Raw genomic sequence first — 14,128 nt, 5'->3', positions numbered from 1 at the left:
GAAGAGCTCCTCTTTAACACTTTCCTCAGCTTTCTCAGCCTTCCCCACCTAGAGGGCCCTGACACTCAGTGATGGCCTACAGTGGTTATGTTCAGACCACCACTTGGAATTTATCAGCTGTGTCTTAGAAAGTTCCCCATGTGTGTCTATGGTGTATGGTCTATGGTGTATGGCCCTCTTGTGGCCGGGGCCCACTGCATCTTCTGCTTTTGTGATGCTCCAAGTGCCCCATACAGGACGCAGGTAGGATGCACTTTCAGTAAACTTGGGTTCTTCTAATGCCCTTGAAGTTCCTTTCCCTACAGCTGCTCTGCCTGGTGCATTCATGGGTGGGGCGCCTTTTCCCTCTCCAAGCTCTGTGATATGGGCGTACTCCCTCCCGCTGGAGGGAGGGTGCTGGTGTCATGGAGCCCCTGTGGGGCTCAGATGTGTGGACATGGGGCAGGGGCCTTTGTGTGGTGGTCCCCGTCTCCCTCAGGTGGTGTTCAGTCCTAGCCCGGCACAGGCTCAGTGAGAGGAGAGCCTGGGAGGGAGTGAGCCGCTCTTCTTTCCTCAACGGCACCCCCAAATAACCCACTGTTCCAAGAAGTTCAAAGAAATGCCAGCAATTTATTGATTTCCTATATTTCCACAAAAGCAAATACATAGTGCATCACACAGGGAAACTGGGCCTGGCTAGTGCGAGGTCCTTATACAAACATGGGGCAAAGGGAAGGCTGGACTCTAGATGGGTTCCAGGATACCTCCAGTACCATCCCCCGGGCTTCCCTCTGCCCATCTCCCCCTGCCCATGCCATCCTCCCAGCCTTCCTCTTCCTGACCATCCCACCTTTCAGCCAGGCTTTGGGGGTGGACAAGAGAGACTATCACTGTCTCCGTATCTGGAGAAAACCCTTCACTGCATCATGAGGGAAAGCATGGGGTCTGCGACACTGGTCTGGCCACCCCTCTGGAGAGGCTGCTGGCAGCCAATGACCAGATCTATCTGAAGCACAGGAGATCCTGGGGTCAGGGCCGGGACAGGCAGAGATGGAGTGGTCTATGCCCTTCCTCATTGGCCCCAAATTGGAATCCCTTGCTTCGGGTGTCAGCTCTGCTAGTGTGAGGCTGGTGTGGGCCGAGGATACCAAGCCATCCTTGGGCAAACCCCTCCTCCCTGACTAGGAGATGCGTCCTCAGGACTCTCTCAGTGCTGTCTCTTCCAAAGGGACAGCCACGGGTCAGAGGCCCAGGTGTCGGGCCCAGCTGGCCAGCCGGAGAAAGCACGAGAGAGATTACAAAATCAGGTCTGGCCTAACTGTTCATCTTAGCCCGCTCCTCCCCAAGGCAGAGAGCTGGGCCCACCTGGTTCGTCACCCTAGCTGGTGACAAGTCCAGCCGAGGAGCGGAGTGGCAGAAAGTGAGGGCAGCGCTAAGGGAAGGGGCACTTCCCTGGGGGCCACTCACCACAGACTCACTGGTCGTGGGCTCTTCCCCTCTCGCCCTGACTGGACAATCCTCTCACACTGGGAGGGGGATCCCCAAAGTCAAGCACCCCATGTGTCCTCCTTCCTCTCTGAGAATGTAAGCTGCACAAGGACGGGGCTGTGGTCTGTTTGTTCGTGGATGTATGCTGAGGGCTTACAACACTGCCTGGCATATCTTGGTGCTCTGCACGTATTTTTTTATTTTTTTTTTTTTAAAGAAATGACTTCCTCTGAGCCCTGGTCACCAGAGGAGTCATCCTAGAACCCTCGCCCGGGACGGCCTGGTGGGACCACACCCCCATGTGGCCCCTGAGGGAGAGGGAGTCAGGAGGAGGCCTTCCATCATGAGCAAAAAGGGGGAAGGGCATCGCGGACCCACAGCAGCAGGGGACACTGATTAAATGGCCTGTTATCACAGGTTGGGCCGCAGTCTGTTACATGTCTTAGCAGGCACATCCTTCGTCCAGAAGGGTACTTTTCGGTTTTGACTGCTGGGGTAAGAAGTGGGGTTGGATGGGGGCTGGGGAGCAGGGGGCCTGGGAGGCTGATGAGGCTGATGAGGAGGAAAGAAGAGTGAGAAGCACCTTTTATTCTTCTAGAGAAGGCTGTGGACCAGGCAGCCAATTCCTAGCTGACACCAACAGTGTTAGTACGGGAGACGGAGGCAGACGTCAGGAAGCCTTGGGAACCCATGTTCTGTTGTACCCTACAGCGTATACCGAGGGCTGCTGACAGCGAGCTTTCCCATGAGGCAGTCGGGAGGTCCTTCTACTACTACTTCTCTGAAATGCACAAGAGTCTGGGGCCTTGGGGTGGCAGGTGCCCCTGACAAGCTTCTTCTATCACATCCTCTGTGCTTTTCCCCAAGACAGAGTGGAGATGGGAAGGCTGGGGTTCAGGGGAAGGTAGGATCAGCCTTGGGCTACCAGCTTCCTTTCCTGGTCTATCCAAATTTCCATCTTCCAAGTCTCCTGAGACCCAGAACACTCCCTCTCTTGGGTCTCAGCAGGGAAGTCGGCTCCTGGTTAACTTCCAAACCGCCAACTGTCCCTCAGGAGCCTGGCACAGCTGCCTGTGCAACCCAGCCTGTCCCCCTCCCCACCAGGAATATGAAGGAAGACCTAACAGCCATTCCCCAAATAGCTCTTTGGCTTTGAGGATCATTTTGCCTTCTTTCTCCCGAAACAAACAGATGACAAGCCCCTAAAGGCAGGGGCTTTGTAGGCTGAGCCCCCTCTGACAGGTATGGCAGCCCAAGACCATGGCCAGTCCCATCCCACTGGCTCCTACGCCCCCAGAGCAGACTTCAGATAGCAAAGCAAGCGTGACTGTCCTTGCCCATCCCCTGGAGCCCCAACCCCATCCAGCCCCAGGTCCTGTGGCCCTGCGGGAAGGGAGGCGTGATCAGACAACTAAAGTTTCCCATGAGCTACACTGAACTTCAACAGCCCTGCCAGCCTCCCTTCCGGCAGGACCCCGGCCCCGGTTACGCTCCTCTCCCACCTCCCCTTGCCCCAGGGATGGTTCCCTCTAGGCTTCTCGTGGACCTGACCCTGGTGCGGGCCCCTTGCCCTGGCATGACACATTTTGGGAACTACGGACAGCTCAACCAAGAGCGCAAGTCGTGGAGGAAATGTGGGAGAGTGAGAGTCCTTTTGACCACCTCATGAGCGGCAGAAACAGCTTACTTAGCTCCTTGAAGTTTGTGGTCGTGCTTTTAGGCACTCACGCACAAGCATGCGCGCGTGCACACACACATACACACACTTACACTATACATATATATATACATACCATTTCTCAGCGAAAGAAGTATTGACATGAAACATAAGCCCCTTTAACTCAAGAAAAGTCCCCCTGCCCACCCTTTCCAACCCCCCTTGCCTGCCAGTTCCCCCAAGGAAAAAAAAAAATCTAAAAATATTTTCATCAGCCACAGTTTTGAGGTTTGCTTTCAATTGCAGTGGAACTTTTCCAAAACTGCACAGGGTGCGAAGAATCACCCTTCCAGCAAGGCCTGAGGTCATCTCAGCTGGGTTGTATCATTTCTGGAAAAGGAGAGGTCATCCGGTTAGCATTTCCAGGGAGACATCCCCACACCAGTAGGTCTAGCCAATGCTGCCCCCCCTTTTCACCCACAACCCCAAGGATATTTCCCCAGGCCAGCCAGGGCATTCCCAGTCGCCCTTGACACATTTGTAGGTCGCTCTTGCTAGTCAGAAGTGTGTCAGCTTTGTCCCTTCCCGCCACGCCCACCCTGTTGGGCCAGCACCGGGCCCCGTACAGTGCTGAGGGTCCAGATGTCACTTGCTGAGAATCTATTGACTTTTGTCTTCTCTCTTTTCCCATCCTCATGTTGTTGAAGCTCTTCTGCCAGGAGAAGGTGTCTGACGTATTTATTTTTGCCTGGACCACGGTCACAGCCACCTCCCCCACCAGGACCCTCCTCAGGTGATGGCATGCTGGCACAGAGCCAGGGTGCTGAGAAGCTTCCTTCAGCTCAGGAGGCCCTGTCCTCGCCCCTGGCTCTCTGCAGATGGCTCCACACCAGGGCCATCTCTGGTGACCCTCTAGGTAAGGTTGGTGATGTCACCTGCCTCAGAAAGTCCTGGGATGATTGTTTAGTAATGCACTTTCCAGAGTCAGAACTGCTGAGATTGGGGCCAGGAGTGCGTGTTTTAGGAAGCACCAGGTGATGCCACTGGAAGCTAAGGCTTGCAGGCCTTTGTCATAGATACTGGTTCTGAGTTTTGGTCCCTGGAATCAGCAGCTGGAAACAAGCTTATCCACATTAGGCATGTGCAGACTGGAAAGTGAATTATGAAAAGGATAAGAAAGTGAGCTGTAGGTGTGCAAACCCAGACTGACATATTGTATCACTGCAGGGCGGGGGGCATTCATACCATATCCACGTGTAGGGCACCACCTAGGTTGTGCAGTGCGTAACCTACACAGCCGTACCTAGAAGTTCTGCCCAGACCTCTGGCCTGCTGATGCTATCAGGACATCATATATCCCTAACGTACTGTAGTGGGACAGCCCATGGTGCCCTGGCTGAGTAGCCTATACAGCTGTCATCACAGGCCTTGTGTCGGCCACAGTTAGGCTATCTGTCAGATCAAAGGATTCTTCTGTACCCCTGGGGAGCACAGGCCTGGCCTATGCCTCTGAGACCAGCTGAGGCTGCTGCAGGTGTCCTGGATGTGCCTCTGCCCTGGGGGAGCCGATCCTTACCTGCGATCTGTACTTGCTGGGGCAGCCCCTTCTTAGAATCGGGAGGTGAAGTTCCTGAGGCTGTTGGGCCCGGCTAAGCTTCCCAGCATGTTCCTATCCAAGCCTTGCTGCAGGGGAAAGAAACAGCGACTGCGTGAAATACTCTAGGATGAGAGTATGTGACTTCTCACGGGGCCAGACACTGCCCTCCCGGAGTGTCCTTGGCCTTGAGCCAGACACTGCCCTCCCAGAGTGTCCTTGGCCTTGAGCCAGAGCCCTCTGGATTCATTAGATATGTGTGTCAGGGCTAAACCTGGCCTGATTAAATGTGCAACCAAACATAAGGCCATTGACATCCATGGGTCAGTAAATTGTCTGGGTGTCTGGGCTCCCACCAGCGCTTCTGAATTTCCTAGGCAGATCTGCAGAAATCTGAATTAAGGCATAAGGATTTAAGCTCTTATTCATTACTCTATACACAGAACGATAACCAAAATCAGATTAGAAAAGCTGTTTGTTTTTCCTCCTTCTGACTGTCCCTGTTCTTTTTCTTTTTTTTTTTCCCCCAAGTCTTGACCGAGCTCTTGGTAACGAGGACACATCTACCAGAGAGGTGTCTGGTGCTGGTAGCGAGGAGCCGCCGCCGTGGGCTCGGTTTACCTGTCTGCTCTCCCACCTGCAGCCTCACCAGTCCCTGAGCTCCTGCTGGGGAGTGACGGAATCTTGTTTCTGTTATGTCTCCTGGCATGCTGCAGGTGCTCAATAAATGCTTTGGAGTGCATGGGGACAGCAGACGGGGCCCAGACACCCTTGAGAAGGGCTCTGAGAGTCTGTCAGCTCTCACTGGCCTGTGGGAACATGAGGGATCTAGACACCAGGTGGTTCAAAGCCCGAGGCCTACTTGGTCTGGGCCTGAATCATATGACGTTGGTTTTTCCAACACAGATCGGCTTGCTCGTTCCTGTTGAGCTTGGCTGGATTTGGTGGAAAGAGCCCAGGAGTGGGAATTCCTGGGTCCCAGCCCTGCTCCTGCCCTGACCCACAGCATCAAGGCAAACTCCCATTCTGTGGGATGCAACCAAGCCCCATAGTTGGCTTCACTGTGGCTGCAGGGACCCAGCGGGCAGTGCAAGTGCGGGAGCTCTGGGGACAGAAACTCGACCCTTGTCATGTCCAAGCTGCTGTGAAGCATGGCTAGAGGGACCCACAGGGACTGGATGACGAGGCTGGTTCCCACTAACGCTGAACACAAGCATGCTGGCAAGGGGACTCTCTGGGTGCCTTAGGGTGGGTGTCGTGTCAGTATTTCTGGGTGAGCTGAACTTTCTGGACCACTATGGAACAGCTTGAGGAAGTTCTCACCCAGTCTCTTTACCTACCTCCCTTCTATGGAGTCTCCCTGGCAGCTGCCATATGGCCAAGCCTGCCCACACCATAGTATTGCTGGGAAAGAGCACTGGGTTGTCCAACAGAGGACATGGACCACCACTGGCCGTGGCCTTCAGACTTCCCCAGTCGACCTTGACCACCTGGTCCTTCCTGTCTCCCTGCCTTGCTGGAGGAAGGGTTAGTTCCTCCTTCTGCCCCAGGGCAGGTGTCTTCCCATCTCCTCTCCTACCTGATCAGGCCATCCCTGACCCTCTGTGGCCTCTCTGTTCTGTGGTCTTCCTCATCCTCCTGCCCCTTCACTGTCTTCTGCTCTGCCCATTCTTCATCTCATGACAGAGATGCTTGGGTCCCCTTTGTCATTAAACAGGGGCCTTTTACCCATGCCTTTGTCTCTCCCCTTTCTGGGCTACACTGAGGAGAGCGGTTCTCCCCTCTGCCCTCCTCCATCTCTCCCCATCCCCATCCCTCCTTGCCCATGGCAGGGACCCCAAGGGCTCCCCCTGCTTTGCCAACAGTGCTCTTACCATGGCCTGGGACTTCAGATCGCCACATCCAGGGGCCTCCCTGGTTTCCGCCCTCCCAGCTGCCTCAGTGGTCCTCGGAACTGCCACTCACCTGCTCCCGCTCCTGGGCTTTCTCCTCCCACAAGGGCTGCAGCCCCCTCCTGGCTAGGTGGTACAGCTCCTCCTGGCTCCCTGGTCTTTCGCTATCCTTGTCCCCTAGGTGAGGGTCTTCTCCAAGCTTCTGCCCTTATTCTCCAAGGCTCACCCATGCACTTGTGCCCCATGATGGTCCTGCCTGCTCTTGGGGCTTCCACCTGCCCTGTGCTCCTGTCTGGGTGGGAGCCTGGCCTCTCTCCTCAGGTCCCACCCCCGCGCCCCAATCCAATCCCCTCAGACTTGATCTCTTAAAATTGGGACTGGTCTCCCTCTCCCCGCAAAGCCTACTTGGCCTCTCCCCAACCGATCTCTTTCTGCTCATGTGACCACAGGCTCTCCAGGCTTGCACTCGAGCACGGTCAGTCTGGCCAGTCTGTCTCTTCTGCGTCCTGTCCTTGTTCTGGCCTCACCACTGTTGACATCTCTGTCTAAAGAATGGTGGCTGCAGGAGTGGGAGAGGCCAGTGTGGAGAGGTTTGGTGAAGTAAGACCTAAGGTAGGACTTTGTGTTTGACGAGGTTGGGAGGCGTTGAGAACAGAGAGGAGCAAGGGTCACCACTGGACAAATACAGCTGCCCCAGCATCTTTTGGCCCCCTCTGCCCTGCACCTGGCGATGAGGGAGACTTCCAAATGTTGCTTTAATCATGACACTCTCTACCTAAAATCCTCAATGGCTCCCCAGTGCTAAGGACAAACTCTCACAGAGATTCAAGGGGTTTGTAATCAGCCCAAAACTACCTCTGCCGTCACAGAGCACATCACATTTCCTCGATTCCCTCTGCCCTCCGGGCACTAGGCATCCTCCCAGAATTCTAGCCTAGAGGTTTGTTCAGAGTGTGATCAAGTTCATCGTCACGCACATTGGCCTCTTAGTTCTGATTCTCTCTGTCTGGAGTATAGCTCCCTCTCCCCCATGGGGTGGGGCGGACCATTCTGCCTCTCTCTCCTTGCCCCACTCAGACTTGATTCCGTGCAGGGGAAGTGCAGGAAAGCCTCCTGGGGAGGGGTCAACAGTGTGGGCCCTTACCTGTCTGAGGACTCCCTGCAGTTCCTTGCTGGACCACATGTCAGACAGGAGGAGGCGAGCAGCCTCTGCAGCCTTGGGTGAGGCACTGGGCAGGCAGGAAGTTCATTTGTGGGGTGAGACTCAAGGAGGCATGAGAACGAGCCCCCTCCTCCCTCCTTCCCTCCCCTTCAGGTCTTAGAGACGTGGGAGGCCCCAGAGGTGCATGAGAAAGGAGCCCCATCAGGCTCGCTCTGTGCAGTGGGCACGACCCCACGGCCCTGCCCACTTAGAGGTGTCCTAGGATTCTCCTTGCGGGCTGTAAGGGGGAAGGTCCCCCAGCCCTTGTCCTGGGAGGAGAAAGTCCCCTGGAGCAGAATAAAGTTCCCACATGTGGGGTCTGCTGCTCCCTGCCTCCTGCTGATGCTCTAAGGACCCAATGTCCTCTGGTGACCCGCAGTGGAGAACACACTGCCTCTGTCCCCGTTGTGCAGCCCCAGGGCCTGCCTGTTGGACTGAGCCCCACAGTGCTCCTGGCTTCTGGAACTTCTCTGCACCCAAGCTTCCCCCGCCCTGGCTCTCCTGTCCATTCTAGCTGCTGCTTCTGCCTTGCCTCTGAGACTTTGCAGGAGTCGCAAGACAGCCTGCTCTGCATGGGGCGGGGGTGAGGGGTGAGGGGGTGTGGGGGGCTGGGGAGGAGACCGCCCGCTGCCCACCTGCTACGGCACAGGTTGATGACGTTGTTGACCATGCTGCTGGTGAAGTACTGCTTGGCCATCTGCGGCTGGGACGCCATCAGGTTCCTCACGGTGTAACAGGCCGAGGACAGGATGTCTTCTGAGTTGCTGGTGTTCCCAGTGTGACTGGTGAGGAGCCTGGTCACCTCTGGGAATACTTGGTTCCCTGAGAGAAAGCAGTGGAAGGCACAGGCTCAGATGACTGAGGGAGAGAGACGCTGAGGGGCTCCCTCCTGGGGCCAGAGTCCCAGCTGCCCTCAACCAGATTCCTAGATAGGTGACCCCTCAAGGCTCCATTCTAGCTCCAAGTCAGGGCTTGGGACCCAGATGGGACCTCTGCACACCTGCATCCCCCACCCCCATCTCCAGGGGACCTGCTCCTTCCTACCTCCCTGCCCCTCGTGGGCCAGTTTCCCCTCTTGGAATGCGAGGGAAAATTTAGAGGGGGACCTTCCAGCAGGCTCTGGAAAGCGGGGTTCTGCCAAGTCCTAGCCGGTGGCCTGGGGGAGAGGGCTGACCAGATGTTGTGGAGGGTGCTTACCCATCGCGCGGTGCAGCACGGGGTGGCGGGACATGTTGCTCAGGAGGGAGGCTCCAGACCTTACCACGTCAGAGTTGCCAGATTGCAGGAGGCGAGCGATTTGGGGCAGGCCTTTTTCCTTGAGCCCAATCAACTGGCTCATGCCACTGGACATCTGAGGAAGAAGGGCCGAGTGAGGACCTAGCCTGTGGCTTCCCAGGCACCGTGGTGGAAGCAAGCCAGGTAATCCCAAATGAAAAAAACCCAGAATCTTTTCTCTTTCGTGTTGGAAGCGCGAACAAAGAGAGACAAAAATTTGCTCATGCGCTGGCAACAGACAGAGCACCCAGGCGGAAATGCACCCCGACCTCTCCTGACCTTGAGTTCTACTCCGGGATCAGCCTGGAACCCAGATGGGTGATGAGAGGGTAGTCTCAGACCCCTTGCTCCCAGGGGCCCTGAATCGGCTCCCAGTCTAACAGAAGGGTCAGATACCCCGCTCAGCTGTGGGTCTCAGCTCTGCCTTCCTGACACGTCCTATCTGTGTCTACTCGCGTGAAACCTCATGGTCAGTGATATTTGTCAATTAAAGAAGCATCGAACCACCTTCCAACTTCCCTACCTACGGGGAAACCAACGCATATTTGTTGGGTACTTGCCTAGGACAAAGATGGGTAGGAGAGGGTCCGTGCCATGTGGAGATACCATCCAGGGCCCCCTAGAAGCAGGCCAGCTCTAGCAACAAAGCCATCCTGGCTGTAATCTGGTCCCGGCTGGTCTGGAGTTCTTGAAGACCCCCAGACCCATCCTCTCATAGTCAAGAAAGTTCCTTCCTTACCTCAATTCACCCTGGTCCTGCTTCCAACTGATTCTCTTTTGTCCTAAGTAAAGATGAAGGATTGTTGGCTGCCTCCCCATCTAAATGCTTGTTGATTGCAACAGGTCTCCTATGGCTCAGGGCCATTCCGTCGTGTCCTCCAAACTATATTTGGTTTCAAAATCTCTGCTGATCCTGCCACATTTTCCTCTAGATCCATTCATGTTCCAAACCCTCTATTTTTCCCTCTGCCAGTTCAACACCCAGGAGACTCTGCCCGCCACAAACATGCCCTTCATCCCTGTCCCCCACCCCAGACAGGGCCAGCGTGGGGCAGGAATCACAGCGCTAAGGGGGCTCAGTGGGTACGGACAGAATCGCGCAGGGGTGGGTTGGTTTTGCCACTGCCTGGGAGTTCCCAGAGGGCGGGGCTATTTCTCCTCCTTCGTCCCCCCCATAGCACAGAGGACACCGCCTCTATTCATGCCTGCAGAGCTGAGCTCTGGAGGCCACAGTGTTTGCTAGGACTCAGACGGTGGACACGCTCGTGGGAGAACAGGGAAGGGAGCGGAGCCTGGCCTGAGTTGGAGGAATGGGGGTGGGGCAGGGACCGCTCCTCACCAGCCCCTTGCTGGCGGTCAGGTTCTGCAGGGCCCCCGCGCAGGCCTCCAAGGTGGCATCTTTCTTGCTCTTGCCCATGAGGTTCAGGTAGGTGCGGATGGCATCCGAATGGTACAGCCAGCTGCTGCCCTTGGGGTTGGTCTCCTCCTCCGGGAGGGGGCAGTCATAGTTGTTGTTCTGAGGACAAAGGGCAGGTCAGCAGGGGGCCTTGGGAAGGGAGCAAACCCAAGCCTTCTGTGTGCCTCCCAGCTCCAGGGTCCTGGGTCCTGACAGGAGGGGCCTGGGAAGCACCTGCCTGGTGTCCCTTTTCTCAGTATGGCAGCTCCGCATAAGTGAGTGAGGACAGGGGACCTGCTCCTTCGGGCTGTCTCCGAGGGAGGCAGAGAACCATCTCGGGGTCCCGGGGATTGTGCTGCCAGCCAGTCTCTGCCCAAACCTTCCAGCTGCTTTTGGGTCTCACACCACGATCCTTCCTCCCCTCCCAGAGTCAGGCTCCGAGTCGGACCCACCCTGGGCCAGCAGGTGTGGCCCAGAGCCCAGTTTCCACAGTTGTACCCAGTGGGGAAGACTGACCCTCCCTCCACAGCACCTTCCTGCTTCTGGGGGACCTGGGAGGCCTGGGAGCTGGTGGGAACCAGGCCAGAGAGGGCTTAGAGTCCTGCCTCCCCCAAACTTTCCAGGGAAATGGATAAGATGGGGCCAAGCTTATCAATCACAGGTAAGAGAGGATAAGCTCTGCCAATGGAGGGTGGGAGCTTTTGACCTCTGGGTGGTCTGAGCTCTTACAGTCTCAAGTACACAGATCCCCTCTGCAGGCCAGACGAATGCCCTCGACTCAGCTCCCAGAGCGCGACACCAGCCCGAGACCAGGGCTCCGGCCTGGGCTCGGCCCTTCTTGCTGGTTTCAGGCTTGAGGGGGACAGAGGAAAGCAGGCACCAGGCAGCTGAGTCCAGCGGGCTGCCTGGTGGGGAGCAGGCCCTGACTCTGTCATCACCATGGCTCACCATCGTCTTGTCGCTCTTGTTGCTGAAGCAGCCCGTGGAGGACTTCTCGGTGTAGGCGTTGCGCGCGTTGTACTCCAGCTGGCGGTAGCGGGTGGGCACCTCGGCGTCCAGGCGGTAGGACAGGTTGTGCAGGATACACATGCAGTTCTCCACGGACTGGGGGCCAAGCAGAAGTGTGGCACCTGAGCCCGGGCCTCCCCAACACCCCGATGGCATCCCAGGCTCCCCTGCCGCCCTTGCTCACGAGAGAGAGGCAGCCCCTCAGCGGCTCCAGGACAGAGGAACACGGACCTGCGTGAAAATCCCGCCCCCCCCCCCCCCCGTCACGCTCCCTGGGGTCTGGACTCGAACCTAGGTCTGTCGCTTCCTAGCTTCGTGAACTGGAGGGGCTTGCTTTACCTTCTGGGCCCCGGTTTTCTCAGTCGTAAAATGGGACTGAAGTCACCTGCTTCACAGGGCTCCTGGGAAGGCCTACCCGGAAGTGCCTGTCACAGGGCCCCCCACACAGGAGGACACGACAGAGAGCGGCCACCGCTTCTGTGCGACAGCCACGGTACCGGTGGTCGGGCTGGACCATTGAAGAACACACCTCTGTTCTGGCACATTCTCCCTCAGGAGCTGCTGGACGTATCTAGGTTCCAAAGCCCTACGACTGCCCCATGTTGTGGCTTGTCCTCAGCTTCCAACAGCAGAGATGCTGACCCATCCCAAGTCCACACAGGCAGTGAGACCCGGGACCTGGGACTTGGCCGTGGCAGCTTCTCCTAGGCCTTTGCCTTTGTCCTCAGTTAACAGGCTGGGGTTTGGGCCAGCAGACTGACTGTCCAATGGCCCTGCTAGGGTTTAAGGGACTCTGAGTCACTGGGTCTGGGTCACACAGGTAGAGGGGATGCTGCATCTGCAGCAAAAGAAAACATGATGACCCCTGGGAGCTGGCTGAGCCTCCGCGGGACTCTCTCCTGAGGCCCTGTTGTCACTTCCAGGGGAGGAGCGGGCCACTGGGAAACTGTATGCCAGACCCAGAGCCCATGGCGCTCAGACAGTCCCCTGGTCACCCGGGGACTGTGGGAACTCACTATTCTCCCAAGTTGCTGTCCTGCTGTGATGGAAACATCCAGCCTTCAGTTCCTCTTCCCTCTGTGATTTTTCCTGTCTGTGTGTGCTAGTGTGTCCCAAAGCTCAAAGGGGACAGGAGGGCGGTTTGGCCAGTGGCCTCACTGGGGGGCAGTGGGAAACCAGTGTAGCAGAGGGAGCCTTGGTGCAGGGAGGATCCCCGGGGTATCAGTGGGGCTCCTCGAGGCCGTCTGCAGGGCTCGGCACTAGTGCCAGCAACTGCTCGCGGAGCACTCTCTTGGCCACAGGCCCACTTTGAGTCTTGCTTATGAACTAACTGAGCCTTAAACCAACCCAGGAGGCAGACAGGATATGATCATCTCCATTGGAGTAAAGTGCACACTGAGGAACAGAGATGTCACGAAGTGTCCGCATTCACACAGCCTCTAATTGAGGGACAGGGGAGCTGCCCTGTAACCACTGTCCCTGGCAAGCAGAGCACTCTGCAGCCAGCCGTCCCCTTCCCTGGCCCGTCTCTGGGCCTCTGTCCTGTCACTGGACCATACCTTAAAGGCTACCTCAAGGGCAGACCTGCCTTGTGGAGCCTGGGAGAGAAAAATGCCAGGACCTAGAGCCCAAGGAGCTGCCCTCACTGATTCTGGGGAGGCCTTGGGCCTTGGAGTGCTGTTCCGAGAGGAGGACTGGGGTCCAGGGCTGGAGTGGGGTGCTGCCTGGGTTCACTCACCTTGTCATCACAGCGGCTGGCGGCCACGCAGTTCTGGACATAGGCCATGAGGGAATCAATGAGCCCCGTGTAGTTTCGCATGGTCTGGCGGCCCGCATCGGCAGAGCTCAGGTTCCTGCGGGAGAGAGCCGAGAGGGGGTGAAGAGGCAGAGGAGGAGGGGTGGGGGTGGAGAGTGGTTGGGGGGCACGCAGGGAGGAGAGCAGGTGGCAGAAGGGGGGCCGAGGGGATGAGGATGAGGTTGGAGGTTTGGTAGGATGAGAGCAGGGCAAAAGGGCAAAAGGTAAGGAAAGAAGGTAAGGAAGAAGGTAAGAAAGGTAAGGAAGAAGTAAGGAAAGACCATTCAGGCAATTCCTCCCCATCGTGGCTGAGGCTGGACGGGCTCTCGTCTGAACTGAGCTCTTTCCACCCGTCCTTCCGCCCACCTGGGCCCCAGGCCTGTAACTTTTATGACCGTTGAGGGCTCTAATGCAGCTAGCAGCCCAAGACACACGCGCTACCACTAGTGGGCACCTGTTGAACGGGGGCTGGAAGTTTCGCCTGCCAGTTTCTCTGTGGGGCCCAGGGCTAGATCTGGGAAAGGAGCCAAGGGGTGCTCGGCTGGGGCCACATGCCCCCTCCCTGTGGAAGCTGTGTTCTGCCCCAGCAGGGGGCTCCTTCTAGGCCTGTTTGCCTGGTGCCCTCCAAGTGTAGTTCCTGTTGCCACCAATAGCCCTGCAGCCCCATCAGGTCCCTAACACCCCATCTTTGCTCACTGGAGGCCACTGCTGGAGGCTGAAAGGGAGGAGCCCCAGCTGAGACACTGCACCCCTCACTCTGCAGCACCCAGGAGTTGGAGAAGACAAACGCCATCAGAGCAGGGTATGATCCTCAAAGGAGATCCGTTCCACGGCTTTACCTCC

The 14,128-nt window shown here is 57.1% G+C and overlaps 1 protein-coding gene across 1 annotated transcript in view; it reads right to left on the bottom strand.

Annotated features, from left to right (window-relative positions):
* Nucleotides 1-589: 589 nt before the first annotated feature.
* PKP1 (plakophilin 1) overlaps nucleotides 590-14,128 on the bottom strand; it is a 50,555-nt gene continuing 37,016 nt past the window's right edge. The window contains exons 7-14 of the mRNA XM_047705605.1: nucleotides 13,229-13,343; nucleotides 11,431-11,586; nucleotides 10,426-10,602; nucleotides 9,009-9,162; nucleotides 8,447-8,633; nucleotides 7,755-7,839; nucleotides 4,701-4,807; nucleotides 590-3,514 (exon numbers count right to left, since the gene is read on the bottom strand). Of these exons, the coding sequence (XP_047561561.1) occupies nucleotides 4,733-4,807; nucleotides 7,755-7,839; nucleotides 8,447-8,633; nucleotides 9,009-9,162; nucleotides 10,426-10,602; nucleotides 11,431-11,586; nucleotides 13,229-13,343 (949 nt within the window). The 3' untranslated portion in view covers nucleotides 590-3,514; nucleotides 4,701-4,732. The remainder of the gene's footprint in view (nucleotides 3,515-4,700; nucleotides 4,808-7,754; nucleotides 7,840-8,446; nucleotides 8,634-9,008; nucleotides 9,163-10,425; nucleotides 10,603-11,430; nucleotides 11,587-13,228; nucleotides 13,344-14,128) is intronic.

Source organism: Lutra lutra, chromosome 15 (genome assembly GCF_902655055.1).
Source record: "Lutra lutra chromosome 15, mLutLut1.2, whole genome shotgun sequence".
NCBI lineage: Eukaryota > Metazoa > Chordata > Mammalia > Carnivora > Mustelidae > Lutra > Lutra lutra.
This window is presented reverse-complemented; position numbering and strand designations above follow the sequence as displayed.